This window comes from Plectropomus leopardus, chromosome 20, assembly GCF_026936395.1.
Source record: "Plectropomus leopardus strain MGB_pleo_1.0 chromosome 20, ASM2693639v1, whole genome shotgun sequence".
Lineage (NCBI taxonomy): Eukaryota > Metazoa > Chordata > Actinopteri > Perciformes > Serranidae > Plectropomus > Plectropomus leopardus.
Genome location: NC_142195.1, coordinates 9,275,565 through 9,290,762, shown reverse-complemented (window position 1 = coordinate 9,290,762; position 15,198 = coordinate 9,275,565). Strand labels below are relative to the sequence as shown.

The window sequence follows — 15,198 nt, the reverse complement described above, 5'->3', positions numbered from 1 at the left end:
TTCTGCCAGTACAATGACTATATTTAACCTTCACACTCTCCCTCTTCACTGTTTTAGGGCTTTAAAACCTGGCCGGCAACCCTGTGGCAGTGCTAAACCTTGGCACCACGACAGCAGCACCTCCTCAGAGCCAGAGTCCTGACAGAAGTCAGAGGATCTTTACAGCACTACTGCTGATAATTGTATTGATGCCATTGATTTCTGCCAGTGTCCGCCTTGACAGCTGTTTAAAACTGTCATCAAAATCCATCTGGTGCAGTCTGGACCACTTCAGCAGTGTGTATTGTGTGTGTATCATGATGCACAGAACCAAACATGATAAAATTGTTGTTTTGTCTTGGTTTTTTTAGTTTTCAGTCTTCTTATTTTGTGTTTTATTTTTATTGTCTATGCATCTGTATTTCAGTAAATTAATTTGTTCACAACAAAGTGGAAAAATATGCATATATGCAGTTCCCATCTTCACAACTAGAGGGCAATATGAGTTTGGCATATGACACAGTAGTACTGAAACTGTGTATTATAGTATTTCTAGTATTACTACTACACCCACTGCTGGCAGGCTCCTAATTGCCAAGGGGAACACTGCAACTTCATAATTACACTACAGTATGTATTTTCCACAAGGGGCACCATGATATCATTAATACAATTATAGGTTCACTCTGCCTGTTATTAATACCAATATCTACATATTTAAAAAATCATCTGACACACTTGTAAGACCAAATCTTGTCAAAAAGTGTCTTGTGGACTTGTGTGTATTTTCTGGTTGATCCCTTACACAACTAATTTACCTAAAGGTTAAAACACAGGTAACTCTGCTTTGATTTTATCTGATTTTAAACTTGCTGTGCACCCTGCCTTTTTTTTATGTACAACCTGTTATTGGGCAAAGCCTTTCTCATGTTTCCTTCAGTATTCAGTTTCAAGCCAAAAGTAACAGGATTTACAAGAAGCGGTGGGTGAAGGGTGGGAGTAGGAATGCAGAGGTACAGAACAATGGAAAGTTAAAACAAAAATAAAAAAAATCACTGCTAGTTTGAATGAATGGACAATAATCCACTTTGTGTCTATTGTTTTATTCCAATTAATGGTTATATTGCGTTGCAATTTTCTTTTTTCAAAATAAACCTACAGACAGTACATACTTGGTTTTTACTGGACAGTGGGAACATGATGGTTTTTCAGTCCTCAGGCACAAAGCATTGAAAAAAAAAAAAGACTAATGTCCTCACGGATGTGTTTGTTCGTGTGTTAGACAGAGTGAGCAAGTTAAGGAAGAGGTGAGTTTTCATATTGAGCCCTGAGTCCTGTATGATTCTTCAGTGCTGTTCAAACAACCGTGACTGTATGTTCTCCGCACAGACATCTTCAACATGTGTTTGTTTTCTTAGCAGCAGCCTCTTTAACCTTCATATAGGCTTCTCAAATCCTAACCCTCAGGTGTCTGCAAAGAGTCAAAGCTCATCAGTCCTTACTTCACTGTCATCCTTCGCTCTGTGTGACTGCTCCTCTGTTGGTACTCTAAACGCCACATAAGGACACGTCCTGGTGTTCAGACAGACCAGCTTCTTCAGAGTGGCAGAGTTCACTATGTCAAATCCAACTTTGCCCCCAAAGGTGCTGGGCTTCCAGTAATCTGGAGAACATATCGGGTTTCCCAGAAGGCCTTTAAGGGAGAAGGGGGCGCCCATCTCCACCATGCTCTCTCCAAATATGGTCCCTTGTCGTGTCTTCTCCAACAGCAGACCAGGATAAAATTCAAGAGCGTCAATGTCGCCATAGAGTTCCTCAAGCTCGCGCGCTATCTCCTCGTTATCTGCAAAACGGTAACCACGAGTGTTGCACAATTAACCAAAATTCCTACAATACAATACATCAAAGAGTAATCTGGCACATCACTAAGGATTCACCCTTCAGAGGATAACAGTGAAAGACATTGTGATAGCAATGGTGAATAGGTTTTAAGGAAATGCCTTTAAAGGGAGTGGATGGCATTTATTTCAGGAATGTGTGCTCAGCTGCTCTCATGGACTTGTAAAAATTGAAAAAAACATGCTTTGAGGGTTGCACTTTGTGTAGTGTGGTCTGTAACAGAACAGAAGTGTTTTTTCCTCACCAGTGAATTGTCTGAAGGATGTGTACGGCTTGAGGTTAAAATACTTCCTGTACTCATTAAAGGGCTGTATGCGGAGTTGGCGGGACTCCTTTATGGCCCCCACAGCCACTTTGGTCACAACAGCGTTGATGTTGTGGCCACCACCGATCTGTTGGACAAAAATTTGACAATCAAGTATTCAAAATACAAAATGCCAGTATTCAAAATACAATATTAGGGTATTTTTCAAGTTTGTGAGAAGCTGGTTTTTTTTCTTATACTAATTTAAATGGCAGATGATAATTAAAATATATAGAGCTGTAGTTGGTTACTTTTCATACTTTCATACTCAAACTGTCACTTCATTTACACTGCGCTAAATGAAGCATAAACTGTGAAAAGCATCATACTCCTCTGCATACTCTATTGCCCTCTAATGGCCTTAATGCATCTGACAGAAGACAACCAATCAGAGCAGAGGAGTCTCTAACGCAGCTGTCAATCACTGTTTGTGAACTGCAGTCAAACTGTCAAACTAGGCAGCGCTGATTAAACAAGAATCAAGATTCTGTTACTGCATTGCCTATTTCTCACGTGAAATGTGTTGAGGGACATATTTTAGTGTACTGTTTAGCTGTAAGAGGAGAAAGTTGGTCCAGCTGGTGGGCAGTACTAGGTACTTCAGTGTACTGTAATCAACATGTCAGACAGGTAACAAACTTTCTCCTTTTACAAATAAACAGTACACTAAAGTAGCTCTCTGGAAACATTTAAGGAGATAGATGGAAAATGCAGTAAAAGAATCTTGACTCTTGATTTATTTTGTTCGGCAGTTTGACTGCGTCCACGATCATTCATTTACATGACTGACAGCTGCATTAGAGACTCCTGGGCTCTGACTGATTGGTCGTTTCTGGTGCGCTTCATCTTTTCAAGTGAATGCTATTAGAGGCAGAAGGAAGACAAGGAGGGAAATTATTATTTTTAGATTATCTATCCCATTTGCTTCTTACAGAATATGACAGTTTCAGCAAATATGATGAAATTTTATTGCTATAAAAGTTACGACTGTAGCTTTCAATGTTCAAAATGAAACATGCTTAAAAATATGTCAAAATGACATAATCCCCTTTCACACATGCACTTTTAATCTGCAGTTTTTTATAGTTCTAATTTTTTTTATAGATTTTATTTGTTATTCATTGATGCAGCATGCACAAAATTGGCAACATTGTCAAATATGACCTGAAGTAATCTTAATATATAGGATTCTGCTTCATACACAAATTAAATGCTAAGCCACTTATGCAACTGCAATTTGATTTTTCTGGAGGCTGTTTAACTTTTGATTATGTTTTACAAGTGCACGGACAAACCATAATTCTGTTTCCAGCCAGTACATAACTTTTATCATATGTCAGGGAATATGTACTTCTGTTCACATCTTTGCAGCTACGTCCTCCCTCTTTTTAAAGGCTCTACTTTGGGTTCAGCCAAAGATAACCCATAAGTGCAAATATAGCAATTCCCACCAACCTCAGTGAGTCAAACAACTGTACCTAAAATTTAGCTAAATCACCCTCAGTGATTGACTTTGAATCACTTACAGGATACAAATCCAGCAAAGCCGGGAAAACAGGAAGCATGAATGCCAAAAACCACAGTAGTGTAAATTATATGACCCATAATTATAACTAATTAAGACTTAGCTGTAGTTATGGAAACTTCCACACAACTTCACTAAAAAGAAAAAAAAGTATTGATCTCTGCATGTCTATGACGTAAGATCGTCTGTATTTTTTTTACCTGTCCTGCAGCTTGTCGAGAGAAAGCATCCACAAGCTTCTCAATACCGTAATGTGTGAGAACAGACGTGTTGAAGAGGAACTGCGTGTACGTCAGTTCATCTCCGTTTATAACAAAGGTGTCGGGCATCAAGGGGTGCCAGTGGTAGAGCTGGCTGAACTCCAGAGCGATACGGTTCCCGTACTGGAAGTTGGAGTTAAACAGCAGAGTGGGATCAAACTTGAGCTGCAGCAGGTATCCGCTGAGCTGCTGCACGTACTCCTCGATCACTATTTTTATTGTCTCACCTGAGGGCAGACAGACGAACATTAAATCACCTACATGATACTGAGTCACGACAGAACAGGTTTAAGTTGACTCTGACAAAATGATCATGAGTTTAAGTGGGGCTATGGTGACGGACAATTCATTGACATTAAACATGAGGCACACAAGAAAAAATAAAGAACTTTTTTTTTTTTTTAAAGGAAATACATTAAAAGAAGTTCAACATTTTGGGTAAGAAGTTTTTTAATTTCTTGATGAGAGTTTGATGAGTAGATTGATACCATTCTCATAACCTGTAAGTTAAATATTTGTCTGGCTCACAGGATGTAAAAAAATGACAGGAGGGGCCACAGGTTAGGTATATGCAGGAGCATTTCTAGGATTTGAAATCATTCAGGGTTTAATCCAGATCTATTTGGTGGGGTCTGCGGGATCCCCTGGCACTGTCTTTTTCCCTCCTAAAAACCTTTTTAAACAAGCTCTTAATGTGTGATTGTTCAGGTGTTTATTATCGATTTGCTTACTGTTTATTCTGCGTGTGCTTATGTAATTTTGTTTACTGCTTTTTACTTCGGTACAGCATCTTTCAGTTCCTTTTAATAGCTTTTCATAAATAAAATGTATTATTATTATTATTAAATGGGAAAAAATCACAGTGTGAATCACTTTCATTTCATTAGACATTTACATTAGAAAACGTTTGTGCTGGACGAGAGATGATGCAGGTAGCTGACCAGGTTACACGTCAGGTTCTCTGTCAGGTGACCCGGTCCAGTAGGTACTTGAAGGTTTGTCTCTGCATTGAATTTTGTCTGAGGAAGAGTGTGAAGCTCAAAAGCTCACTTTGGTGGTAATTGAATTAAATATTTATGGGAGCATAGTATATTCTGCAGACTTTTTATCGTAAATTGAATATTAATACCCTCCGCTACGTTAAACTGGTCTCATAAAGCCAGACTGATCTGCACACTTTATTTTAGCGCCATGTGTGACACAACAACCTCAGATCAATCTACATGCTCACACGTCATGTTTTATGGGGGGTTTTCTTTTGCAGGGATTTAGACATTTTAATGCCAGCATTCCCCTCTCCACTCGGGGTGTGCCATATCGTTCATGTGTAGAGATGTGTTCATGTTCATGAGTGTACCGGTACAATTTTCTAATATGATAAGAAAAATTCATGTTGGGATAATGGCAATGTATTGAATATATAACATCATACCATAAGACAACAACAACTAATGCTTAAAGCAACTTTCTACCAGCTTCACAGTGGAAAGGTTCAGCCTGGCATCCAATATTTTAGTAAACTCAGTCAGCAGTGGAGTGCCACACTTTATATATATATTATTACAGATTCAAGGGTACTTTTTTTGTATTTAGCAACTGTTTGGATGTGTAACTTGTGGTTGATTTTTTTGGATTTTGTACAGTTACATTTTATAAAGAATCTCACTCTGAGTCACTGTTGTTACAAACTCAAGAACTGAGAAATAACTTTGGTTTGGTTATTAGTAAATGGTAAAAGTAACTTCACAGTTATATTTATGCTGCCACATAAAGTTATTTTGTTACAACTGTATGCTCTTGAAATGAATAATATAATTTTTTCTTTTTTCCCCCCATATCATCAAGAATATCTTTATCACAAAAAAATACCCAGAAAGATTGTTATATTTTTTTAGAGCCATATCACCCACCCCTAGTCTCCACTCCAAAACAAATTATTCTGACACTATTTTGCAAATTATTCTGACACTATTTTGCAAGGGCTCTGTCGCTGCGTCCTGGCCTTGTGCCGCCCAAGACTAATGTGATTGGTTTAAAGAAATACAAGCAACCCACAGCATTATTTTCCCCTTATAGTGTGTAACTATGATGAGTTCAGCCAGACTTTTTTATGTGAGACAAGTTAAACGAAAAACTATAGTTTTAGCTTAGCATAAAAATTTAGAAAACAGCTCGTCTTCTTCTGGCCAAAGGTAAGAAAAATCTGCCTATAAAGCTCAACCATGAACATGTTATATCTTAATTGTTCAATTTGTTTTTGCGGTTTTACAGAGGTAAAATTCTGGACTTTTTCTTGACGGAGTAGAGTGACTTTCTGGAGTTAAATTGTCTTCAGAAAATGGATTTTCTTAACTTTGGACGGAGCCGGGCTAGCTGTTTCCAGTCTTTGTGCTAAGTTCAGCTAACCAGCTGTTTGTGATAGCTTCAAAAAAATGGTCTCATCTACCCATTGTTTAAAATTCTGTCCTGCTCACCAATGATGATGAAGCGTGTGGTCTGGAAAAGCTGCTCATCATCCCAGGTGGGATGCTCTGCCTTCAGGATGTCACATACGCGGTTATGCTCCCTCAGCCACAGCGTGGCGTACATCCCCAAACCAGGAAGGAGTCCAAACACTTCCTGACCAATGGCCATCTGACCCTCGGGAGGGATCCCAGGGGGGTAGCTCATCCTAACGGGTGCATCCACTACAGAGGGAGGGTACATGTCGCCGTCAACTATCTAATGGGAAAAACAATACTCTATGAATACATAAATCACAACCCAACTCCATCTGACAGTCAGGTATATGCCACATTCCTGCAGCGACATGTTGTGTTTAAAAGCCCTATAGCAGATTAAGTGAGAGGATAGAATATCAAGAGCGCTCTTAGTGAGTGACAGATTTGCCTGAAAATTTACACGTTATCACACTTGCACTCACACTTGGAAATAGAAAGTAAATAATCCAGTCTTGATCTACATGCCGCGCACAATATTTCCTCTATTCCCAGTTTTGGTTCTTTCACCTGATACTTGAGTTTTCCATCTTTGTGAAGCCTGAGCTGGAGCTGACGTTCCAGGTTGTCTCCATAAATGTGCCCGGCATCCACCTGCATGTGTCAAAGGATGAGACAAAAAATAAAAATGAGAGAATAAGAGGAAATAAATAAAGGTATTCATTTATTCAAAGCATGAATGCAAAGTGGTTAAGCTGCAAAGACAAAATGTCATTGCAGCCAAATTGTTTGAAGCTTTTTCTACTGCGATAATCACCACATCTCTGTCCTTTTCGCCTCACGTAAAAAATATAAATTCCCCCCAAAGCATCCAAAACCCTAAAAACCTGCTCAGGAAAGAAAAGCAAAAAGAAGTGCTATTCAAATAAAGTCTATCATTATTAAATGGACTAACCCCGTGTGCTAAAGCCTTAGTGAAGCCCACACCCATGCGGTTGTAGGTCTTAAAGAATTGGTGTGTGAAGTGCTGCGCGAAGAAGGCAAACATGAGGTTGGAGCCCTGAGGGTCGGGCCTGAACGTCCTCCTCTTCAGCAGCCTCTCAACCAGCAGCTCAGGGTCAGGCAGCCCAGCCATGCCTGAACAGAAACACCATGGCGTCAAACACAGCACAGGGTAAAACACAGATACACCCCGCCTCTAGTCAAAATACCAAAACAGTGCGTCTGCGAACGCAGCACTGATACGGTTAACACATCACACTGCACTTCTGAACCGTCCAAGGTCAGGAATCTGCACACGTGTGGCTGCAGTGAACTATTTAACATCAGCTGAAACAGTACTGAGCAGATTACATGTTCTGCATTATATTATTGATTCCGTCACACTTTTGTGCCTCATAATAAAATATGATATCAAAGCCACTTAGTGATGGAAATTGGGCTACTTCATAATAATTTAAAGTGACTTCTAGAGTATTTCTGTTTTGTGCTACTTTATAATTCTACAATTTAGATGTTAGTATTGCACGTTTCATTTCACTACTGTCTACACATATCTTACTTCTTATTATTTTTAAAGATATTTCTTTTTTTTTTCCAAAACAAAAGATCATTTGATCTTTGATCTTAGATATTGGTTTTTCAGGGTGAATACCAGTAACCAATATCTGGAACCAATATGGATTTACAATAAAAATGTAAATATTTCTGTTGAAATTTAGAATTTGAAATATAACAAACTCCAACATAAAACTTTGTTTAAACACCATCCATGCAGTACAAAGTTAAAAATTGGCACCCCCTTCGTACAGTTATCAAATTACCACAACAATACCGACAGATATTGAAACTTTTATTGATATCCAAATAAAATGATGAGTCACTGACCTTTGACCCCCATTGGTGTAGGGCAGTCCTCTGGCACAGGAGGGAGAATCCGAGTGTAGTAGCTCAGATTATAGTAGGACTCCCAGCTGAGGTAGCCATATTTTGAGTTGTAGGTCGGCGGACTGGGTATTAAGTTGGACCTCACTGTTCATAAAAACAAACGAATAAGAAAATATAGATTTCAGATACACTGAATATGTGACAGCTATTAACTGTTTTTTTTTTTTAAATAAATGAACAGCTGCCTCTGGACCTGTTAGAACCAGCCGCATGAGGACGTCCCGTAGGAAGGTGTAGTTGATGATGTCCCACAGCAAGCGAAAGTGGGTGAGAATGTAATGCACCACATCTGGGCCAGGCTTCAAGAACTGCCGCACTCTGGTCCAAAACTCGGCTATGGTGGGAGGAAACATGAACAAAAACAATCTTGTTCTTACTGGAAGACGGGCAGCTGGGAACTCCGACTGGAAATTCGCACATGAATAACAAAGTCATTATGTCACAGTCCACAAGGATACTAAGCAATTTTGACCTGAGTGTTAAAGCCTCGTTCCAGACCTCTGAATAGCCACCCACATGTATTGCTTAACGATTAACTCAGTGAAGTAAAACAATTATTTGGCTACAGGTTTTAATGCCAAAGCACAGTATCAACTTACATGATAAAGGCTCTTAAAAGCTCCTGATTTTTTACTATATTGTTGGGCTCCTCTGTCCATATCTAGTTTTAACACATTTATTTTTCACTTTTGTCCTCATATGTTGAATTCCACAATTTATTTGTGTTTGACACAATTAGCTTTCAGTTGGGGGTCGGGTTTAAGACCACCTGGCAAATATGCAGTACTCACTCCTTCATGTGTGGCTTTTCTGCCATAAATAAAAAAACAAAGTCTTATTTTATGTAAATGCTTTCACTCGATCCAATTTCGCTCTTTCCTGTTGGTCTTTATTGTTTGCCTTTGCTTGTCTTTCCATCACTTTCCTCCCACTCTCTCCTTCCTTTTTCCCCTCTGCATAATCAAAGCAAAAGCTAATTGGTGTTTCGCCCGATGAGCGTGATGTAACTGCATAACTGTCAGCTAAAAACTTCACATCCGATTAAGTGCCGCGGTGTGTGAGCTTTCCTTGTTAACGAGAAGCAGAGCGGCAGAGCTAGTTTGTGGTTCAGCAGAGATCAGCAGAAGCAGCTTTGACACAGCTGCTCTCTCTGGCATTTGCTTCTGTTCCTCCGATTTTTCCAAATATTTGGGTCTAGACAAGAAGTCTCGACTCTGTGAGCCAGGAGTTGTGTTGCACTATTTCCTGACTTAACAACAACAAAATGAAATAGCCTTTTCATGAGCTCAGCATCTAATCCTTTTTGTCTTGTGTACAATGGAGTGATGGAATATTTGACATTCTTAAAACGAGCAATAATCAGGGAGGATATGAGAACTGATCTCATGAGGATAACTGGACTCACGGACGGTGCAGTTTTCTCCGCTGTAGCCGGTCCGAGTGCAGTCACACTCGTACTTGTTCTCGCCATACGTCACACACACACCTCGGTGCTGACAGGGTAAATAACAGCATGGGTTCACTGTGGAAAACAAGGAGAACTACATGAGTAATGCTTACATTAACTTATATATGACACTTTGACAACGTGAAATCAAATATTGACTTAACATTGTTACTTCCTGCACAGTGATTTAGTTCCAACCCAAAAACATCTGTCTTAGCAGAGATTGGATCACCATTGTGTCTGGCTGAGATAGAGTCCAGGGAACAAAACAGCTTTTATCCTGTTTTCAGGCTTTAAGCTAACCAGCTGATATATCATATCATATTTTTAAGAGGCACATATTACAATGATATCAGTTTTCTTATCCAACTCTCAGCCAGATAGCAAATTAGCCTATTTCAGCTACTCTTAATGGGACACCTTACTGTGAAAATCAAAATGACTATTTTTGCTCTAACCTGTAGTGCTTTTTATGGATCTAGATTGTTTTGGTGTGAGTTGCCGAGTGTTGGAGATTTTGGCTGAAGAGATGTCTTCCATCGTTCCAATATAAAGGAACTAAATGGTACTCGGCTTGTGGTGCAAAGTCTTTTTTTCAGAAATCATTGCCCGTTTTCTCAAGATAATCCACAGTCCTCGTTGTGAGTGTGTATTGTTTTTAGGCGCTTTGAGCACCGCAGGCCGAGTGCATACTCTACTGTATTTCCAACACTGCTAAAACACCAAAAAAAAATCTAAATTGTTAAAAGAGCTCTAAAAGTAAGAAGAAAATATGTGTTTTTGATTTTGGGGTAAACCGTCCCTTTAAGATTGATCTAAAGCCCATATTTAAAACTACACAGATGAAACAAGGATGAAAAATGACTCCCAAGTCAGCTCCATGAAACTGCTTTTGTCCGTAAAGAAACAAAGGGTGGGGGGGGGGGGTCAAAAAGAGGCATTGACAACATGAAACATGCACACATGCTAGTTTTCACATCAACATTGAATCTCTTGAATTACAGCGTGATGGCAGATAAGGCTGTTTGCATCACACATTCTTTAGTCCTGAGATTTATGCATGAATTACTACGAGTTCATAATATTATAGCAGCACAGATAAGCATGATATGTGAAGCATGCAGTGAATTACAAAACACCCAGGTAAAGGCCAAGCCTCTCTGACAGTATATACACTTCCCCGCACATGTAATAACATGCCTCTCCCTGCCCACGCAGCCCCCATCCTTTTCTCCTCGCAGCACACCCAACATATCAGCCACCTCATCCTACTGCTATGTAAACTACATGTGCCTGATCTGATTTCAGGGATTACAGTGAGGTCAAATCTCACGTCACGGAGAAATTCAATTCATTGCACCATAAATTTAAGTGAATCACTCAGCGAACAGTTCACACACAGAAGGTTTTTGTCTCCTATGACTCAACTCATCTCAACACCCTCAAGTGCAAGTCTTACTGTGTGGGCCTTGACTGCAGTTATGACACAGCATTTCATTCAGAGATTGTATGACTTGGCAGCATATTTAAAAAAAAAAAAAAAGGTGAAACTTTTTGTTGAGAGCTGATAAGAGCAGGGTGGTATATTGTGGACAGGTTCCTGTCTGACCTGTGGGGGCTACATGTTTGGCCACATGCCAACAGGTTAGGCAGGAAAAGTCTGTCTGGGGAGAAATACATCCACCGAGTGTCACTGATCTGTCAGCGCTCTGTCCTAAAATTCTGTCTTTTAGGGAACTAAAAGATCGGATACTCCTTTTGATGAATAAATAAACAGATGTTCAGAAAACAAGTTTGTTTGGAGCTTTTGAAGTGGAATTATGCATGAGGAATTTATCTATAGATAGTGTTTTACATGCAGTAGATGGCAGTCGGGGCACTCCTAGTTTGGAGAAGCACACTGGAGTCCGACACAAAAGCTAAGCAATGTACTGCGGTGGAGGGGTCAGCCACCAAAAAATGTCCCACCAAAAGGGAATCAATATCAGATTCAGTGTTTGCTATACTGAGAGCATTTTCACTACTTTTCCTTGCCTTTAAACAGTGATTTATAACAGAAAAATTAAGCCGTTATATCACTGTCCGTTAAGAAAAACAGTGATTTCATATTGCTGAAAACTGGAGCTGCTTATCTATCAGCTATTTCCTTTGTGTAACTGTGTGACTTTGGCATTAAAAGTGTTAACTCAGATTCACCAAAGTCACACATTAACACAAACTAACTAACTAACTAACTAACTAACTAACTAACCGAAGCAGCTCCCGTGTTTAGCGAGCAAAAATGACTTTAAAACAAATTTCTCAGCGAAGTCTGGAGGCTTTGAAGAGAGAGTATGGTATACTGAGGCTGTTTCCTCTTCGAAAGGTAAAGCAGTGAAAAAACTCCTAATATAGCACTTACACTGATACAGATTTTTTTAGGCAGCTAAAAAACATTTTGTGGCGGACCCCACCACAGCAGTGCAATGCTTCACTTCTGTGCCAGCCTGCTTCTCCAAACTTGGGATGTGTTGTAAAAAAATCTACTGAATGTAATACACTAACTAGGGGTCGACTGACTATTGGCTGGGCCTATTATCAGAGCCAATATTTGGCGTTGTGTATCAGTGTTTTATTCTAATGATTGCCAAGAAAAATGAATCAAAAAGTGCAAAGAAAGTCTCAACATTGGAGGAACTTTTACTTTGTAAAACCTCAGGGTGCATTATTTATTATTCATTTTTTAAGTTTAAGTTTTATTTAAGTTTTATTTTTTAAAAAAAAGTTGCTGGGAACTTGCTGTATATGATGTTCAACGTTTCAGTTTTGATTAAGCATTTGCTTAAGACATTTGAACAAAGTTTTTTGTTGGAGTTTGTTATATTCCAAATTCAACATTTTGACAGAAAGATTTTCAATTTTAATGTTAATGCATATCAGTTCCAAATATATATACATATCGGTATCGGTATTGCCTAAGTACCTCATTCAACCACCCCTTTAATCTGCATTGGAAAAATCAATAAATAGACCTCAAAATCCTACCTTAAACACATTTATATTAACTCGAGAAGAAAAAGGGCCTTTTTTTTTTTTTTTTTTTACAATTCCTCTTATTTGATTGCTTTTTTCCGGGCTGATGAATCATGTTACTGTACCAGGAGCAGGCGAGCCCGGACCTGTCTTTCTTTGTTATCAGGGTTACCGCAGCGTCTAGGCAGGTTAACCCGGGGTTCACTGGAAGACCCGGTAAAACCTCAGAAAAACACTCTCGGGCGTGCACACTGCTTCACACCCTATTGAACATATACTTCCCGTATCCGACCGGTGGCAGCTATTAAAACATTTGACACTCAGACTAACATATATCTCAGTGCTGCTGGCAGGAGGGGCTGTCCAAACCCGCTGACCTCTCACTTACCTGTGCTGGAGGTAACCTCATCACCGCGGCATGCAGGCTCCCGCAACAGCAAGAGCAGAGCGCAAACTGATCCTAGGACAGAGGCTGGAAAAGCAGTTTGGAGTCAAATTGAGTTTACAGGAAGGTAAAGCAGCCAAACAAGCAGCAGCCACTCATACTTACATCTCATTACAGCAGCCTCAGTTCAGGAGAATTTCATTCCAACTCATAAAAACTGTAAAAAGAAGAGTGCGCAAACACATCCAGGTGGTTGAGAGAGTTGTGAGGAGGAGGGCCAGTTGTTTGTGGACGTGCAGAGGGAGTCTTGGAGCAGCAGTCCAACAGGTTGAGTCCGGCGTGTGAGTGCTGCAGCCCCGCCGCACTGCGCCTCTACCTGCCGTCACACGGACAAAAAGGGAAAGTGGGACGGAGACTTCAGAGAGCGGGTTTACGACTTCTTTATCGGCCCCTGCTGGTGCGGAAAGCGCCACTGCAACTGCGTGATTTTCCATGTTTATTCCACTTGACTAATAGTTTGGATTAGAAATGCATGGTGGGTGGAATCATATTATGGGATAGGATTAAAGCATACGATATTTTCCTGTTGCTTTTGGTTCACAGCCAGTGTACAAAATACTATCCCTTTGTCCCTGGAGACATGAAACTGTCCAACTCCACCTTTAAAAGGAAGGAAAGGGGACAAAGGAGGACTGAGAAGGATGACTGTGTGGCCTGATCATGCAAAGGCAAACAGACTATTTATTTATTTATTTAGATAGTAGGGGGGCTCTGTTTGCACTTTAATTTGGTGACTCCTTGAAACCTGCGCAATTTGGCTTGATGTCTTTCAAATACTTGGGGAGAGGGCAACTAGCAGCTTAACAAGACAAGGCCCAGAAATGAGCAAATCATTTGAAAAAAAAAAAGAAAAAGTTACAAAAACATTACTGAATATTATAATAAAAAGTCACAAACCTAAAAAATGACCCAAAAAGTGCTGAGAATGAAAAAAAATTATATATATTTTTTTAAATCTATATCTTTCTGTTGCATAATTTTAAATATAGAATTGTTATAAATATATATTTTTTGACATTTTTCTATTTTTTGGATAATTTTCTAGTAATCCTCCCTTCTTTTTTTAAACTAATTTTTAGGAAATTAATTTTCGCTTTCTTACTAATGTCTTGCAATTTGTGGGACATTTCTTGCCAAGTTAAGCAAGCTCTTGAAAGAAGATTATCAGACTTTACTTACAACATGACAGATTGTCAGGCATTTTTTCCATTAGTTTTAAACTGAGTGAAACTAATACACTCTAATATGTGTACGGAGAGCATTCCACCGTTCAGTTGATATAATCGAAAAGGCAGTTTGGCAGGCAAATTTTGTTGAGCAATCTTTAATACAGCACACAAACACTGACTATAAACAAAATAATTCAAAGCTTAAATTGTATTTTTTCTGGCTGAATTCCATTAAGCTGCTTCAGTTTCTGGGTCCTGGTATTGTTCGTGCTGGCTCAAATGTCTGACTTGAATATTTCAGTGGAACAAAGCCATCAAAATGTCACCAGTAACACCTGTGCTTTTTGTACTGTGACAAGTTAAAAACTGCCGAGATGTAAGATCTGCTTCTGGAACCACTCCGCAATGTTTTCAATGTGGCTTAATTTTGAACGGTCATAATATTAATAACAATAAGAAGAAGAAATCTTTATCGGCATATCCCATTCCATGCAAAAAGATGTAATTCAATGGGCTTCACACAACATTAAAATATGCCTAAAAACAGATGTAAAAAGTGAGAATATTAAAAACAAAGCAGCAGACTTTTTTTGAGAGTCAGTGTTTCCCTGCAACAAGAATTATCTCTCTCTTAAGTTGTTTCTGGCTCACTGGCTCTTTATCTCAGAGCTGCACATCCTGGCTCTAATGCTTATGTGACGTGTTTCACTCGCACATAAGACGCTGAGTTTACAGAGCAGGAAAACAGCACCAGCGCAGGTCACAAGGCCAAA

General features: G+C 39.3%; 1 protein-coding gene across 1 annotated transcript; it reads right to left on the bottom strand.

Moving 5' to 3' along the window:
- Positions 1–1,066: 1,066 nt before the first annotated feature.
- On the bottom strand, positions 1,067–13,610 carry LOC121959668 (prostaglandin G/H synthase 1-like). The gene is made up of 11 exons (XM_042509114.2): positions 13,362–13,610; positions 13,200–13,283; positions 9,758–9,874; positions 8,546–8,686; positions 8,293–8,436; positions 7,361–7,542; positions 6,976–7,059; positions 6,442–6,688; positions 3,908–4,194; positions 2,123–2,270; positions 1,067–1,822 (listed from the first exon to the last, which is right to left on the bottom strand). The coding sequence occupies exons 1-11, from the start codon at positions 13,366–13,368 to the stop codon at positions 1,461–1,463; spliced, it is 1,803 nt and encodes a 600-aa protein (XP_042365048.2). The 5' UTR covers positions 13,369–13,610; the 3' UTR covers positions 1,067–1,460.
- Between the last annotated feature and the right edge of the window lie 1,588 nt (positions 13,611–15,198).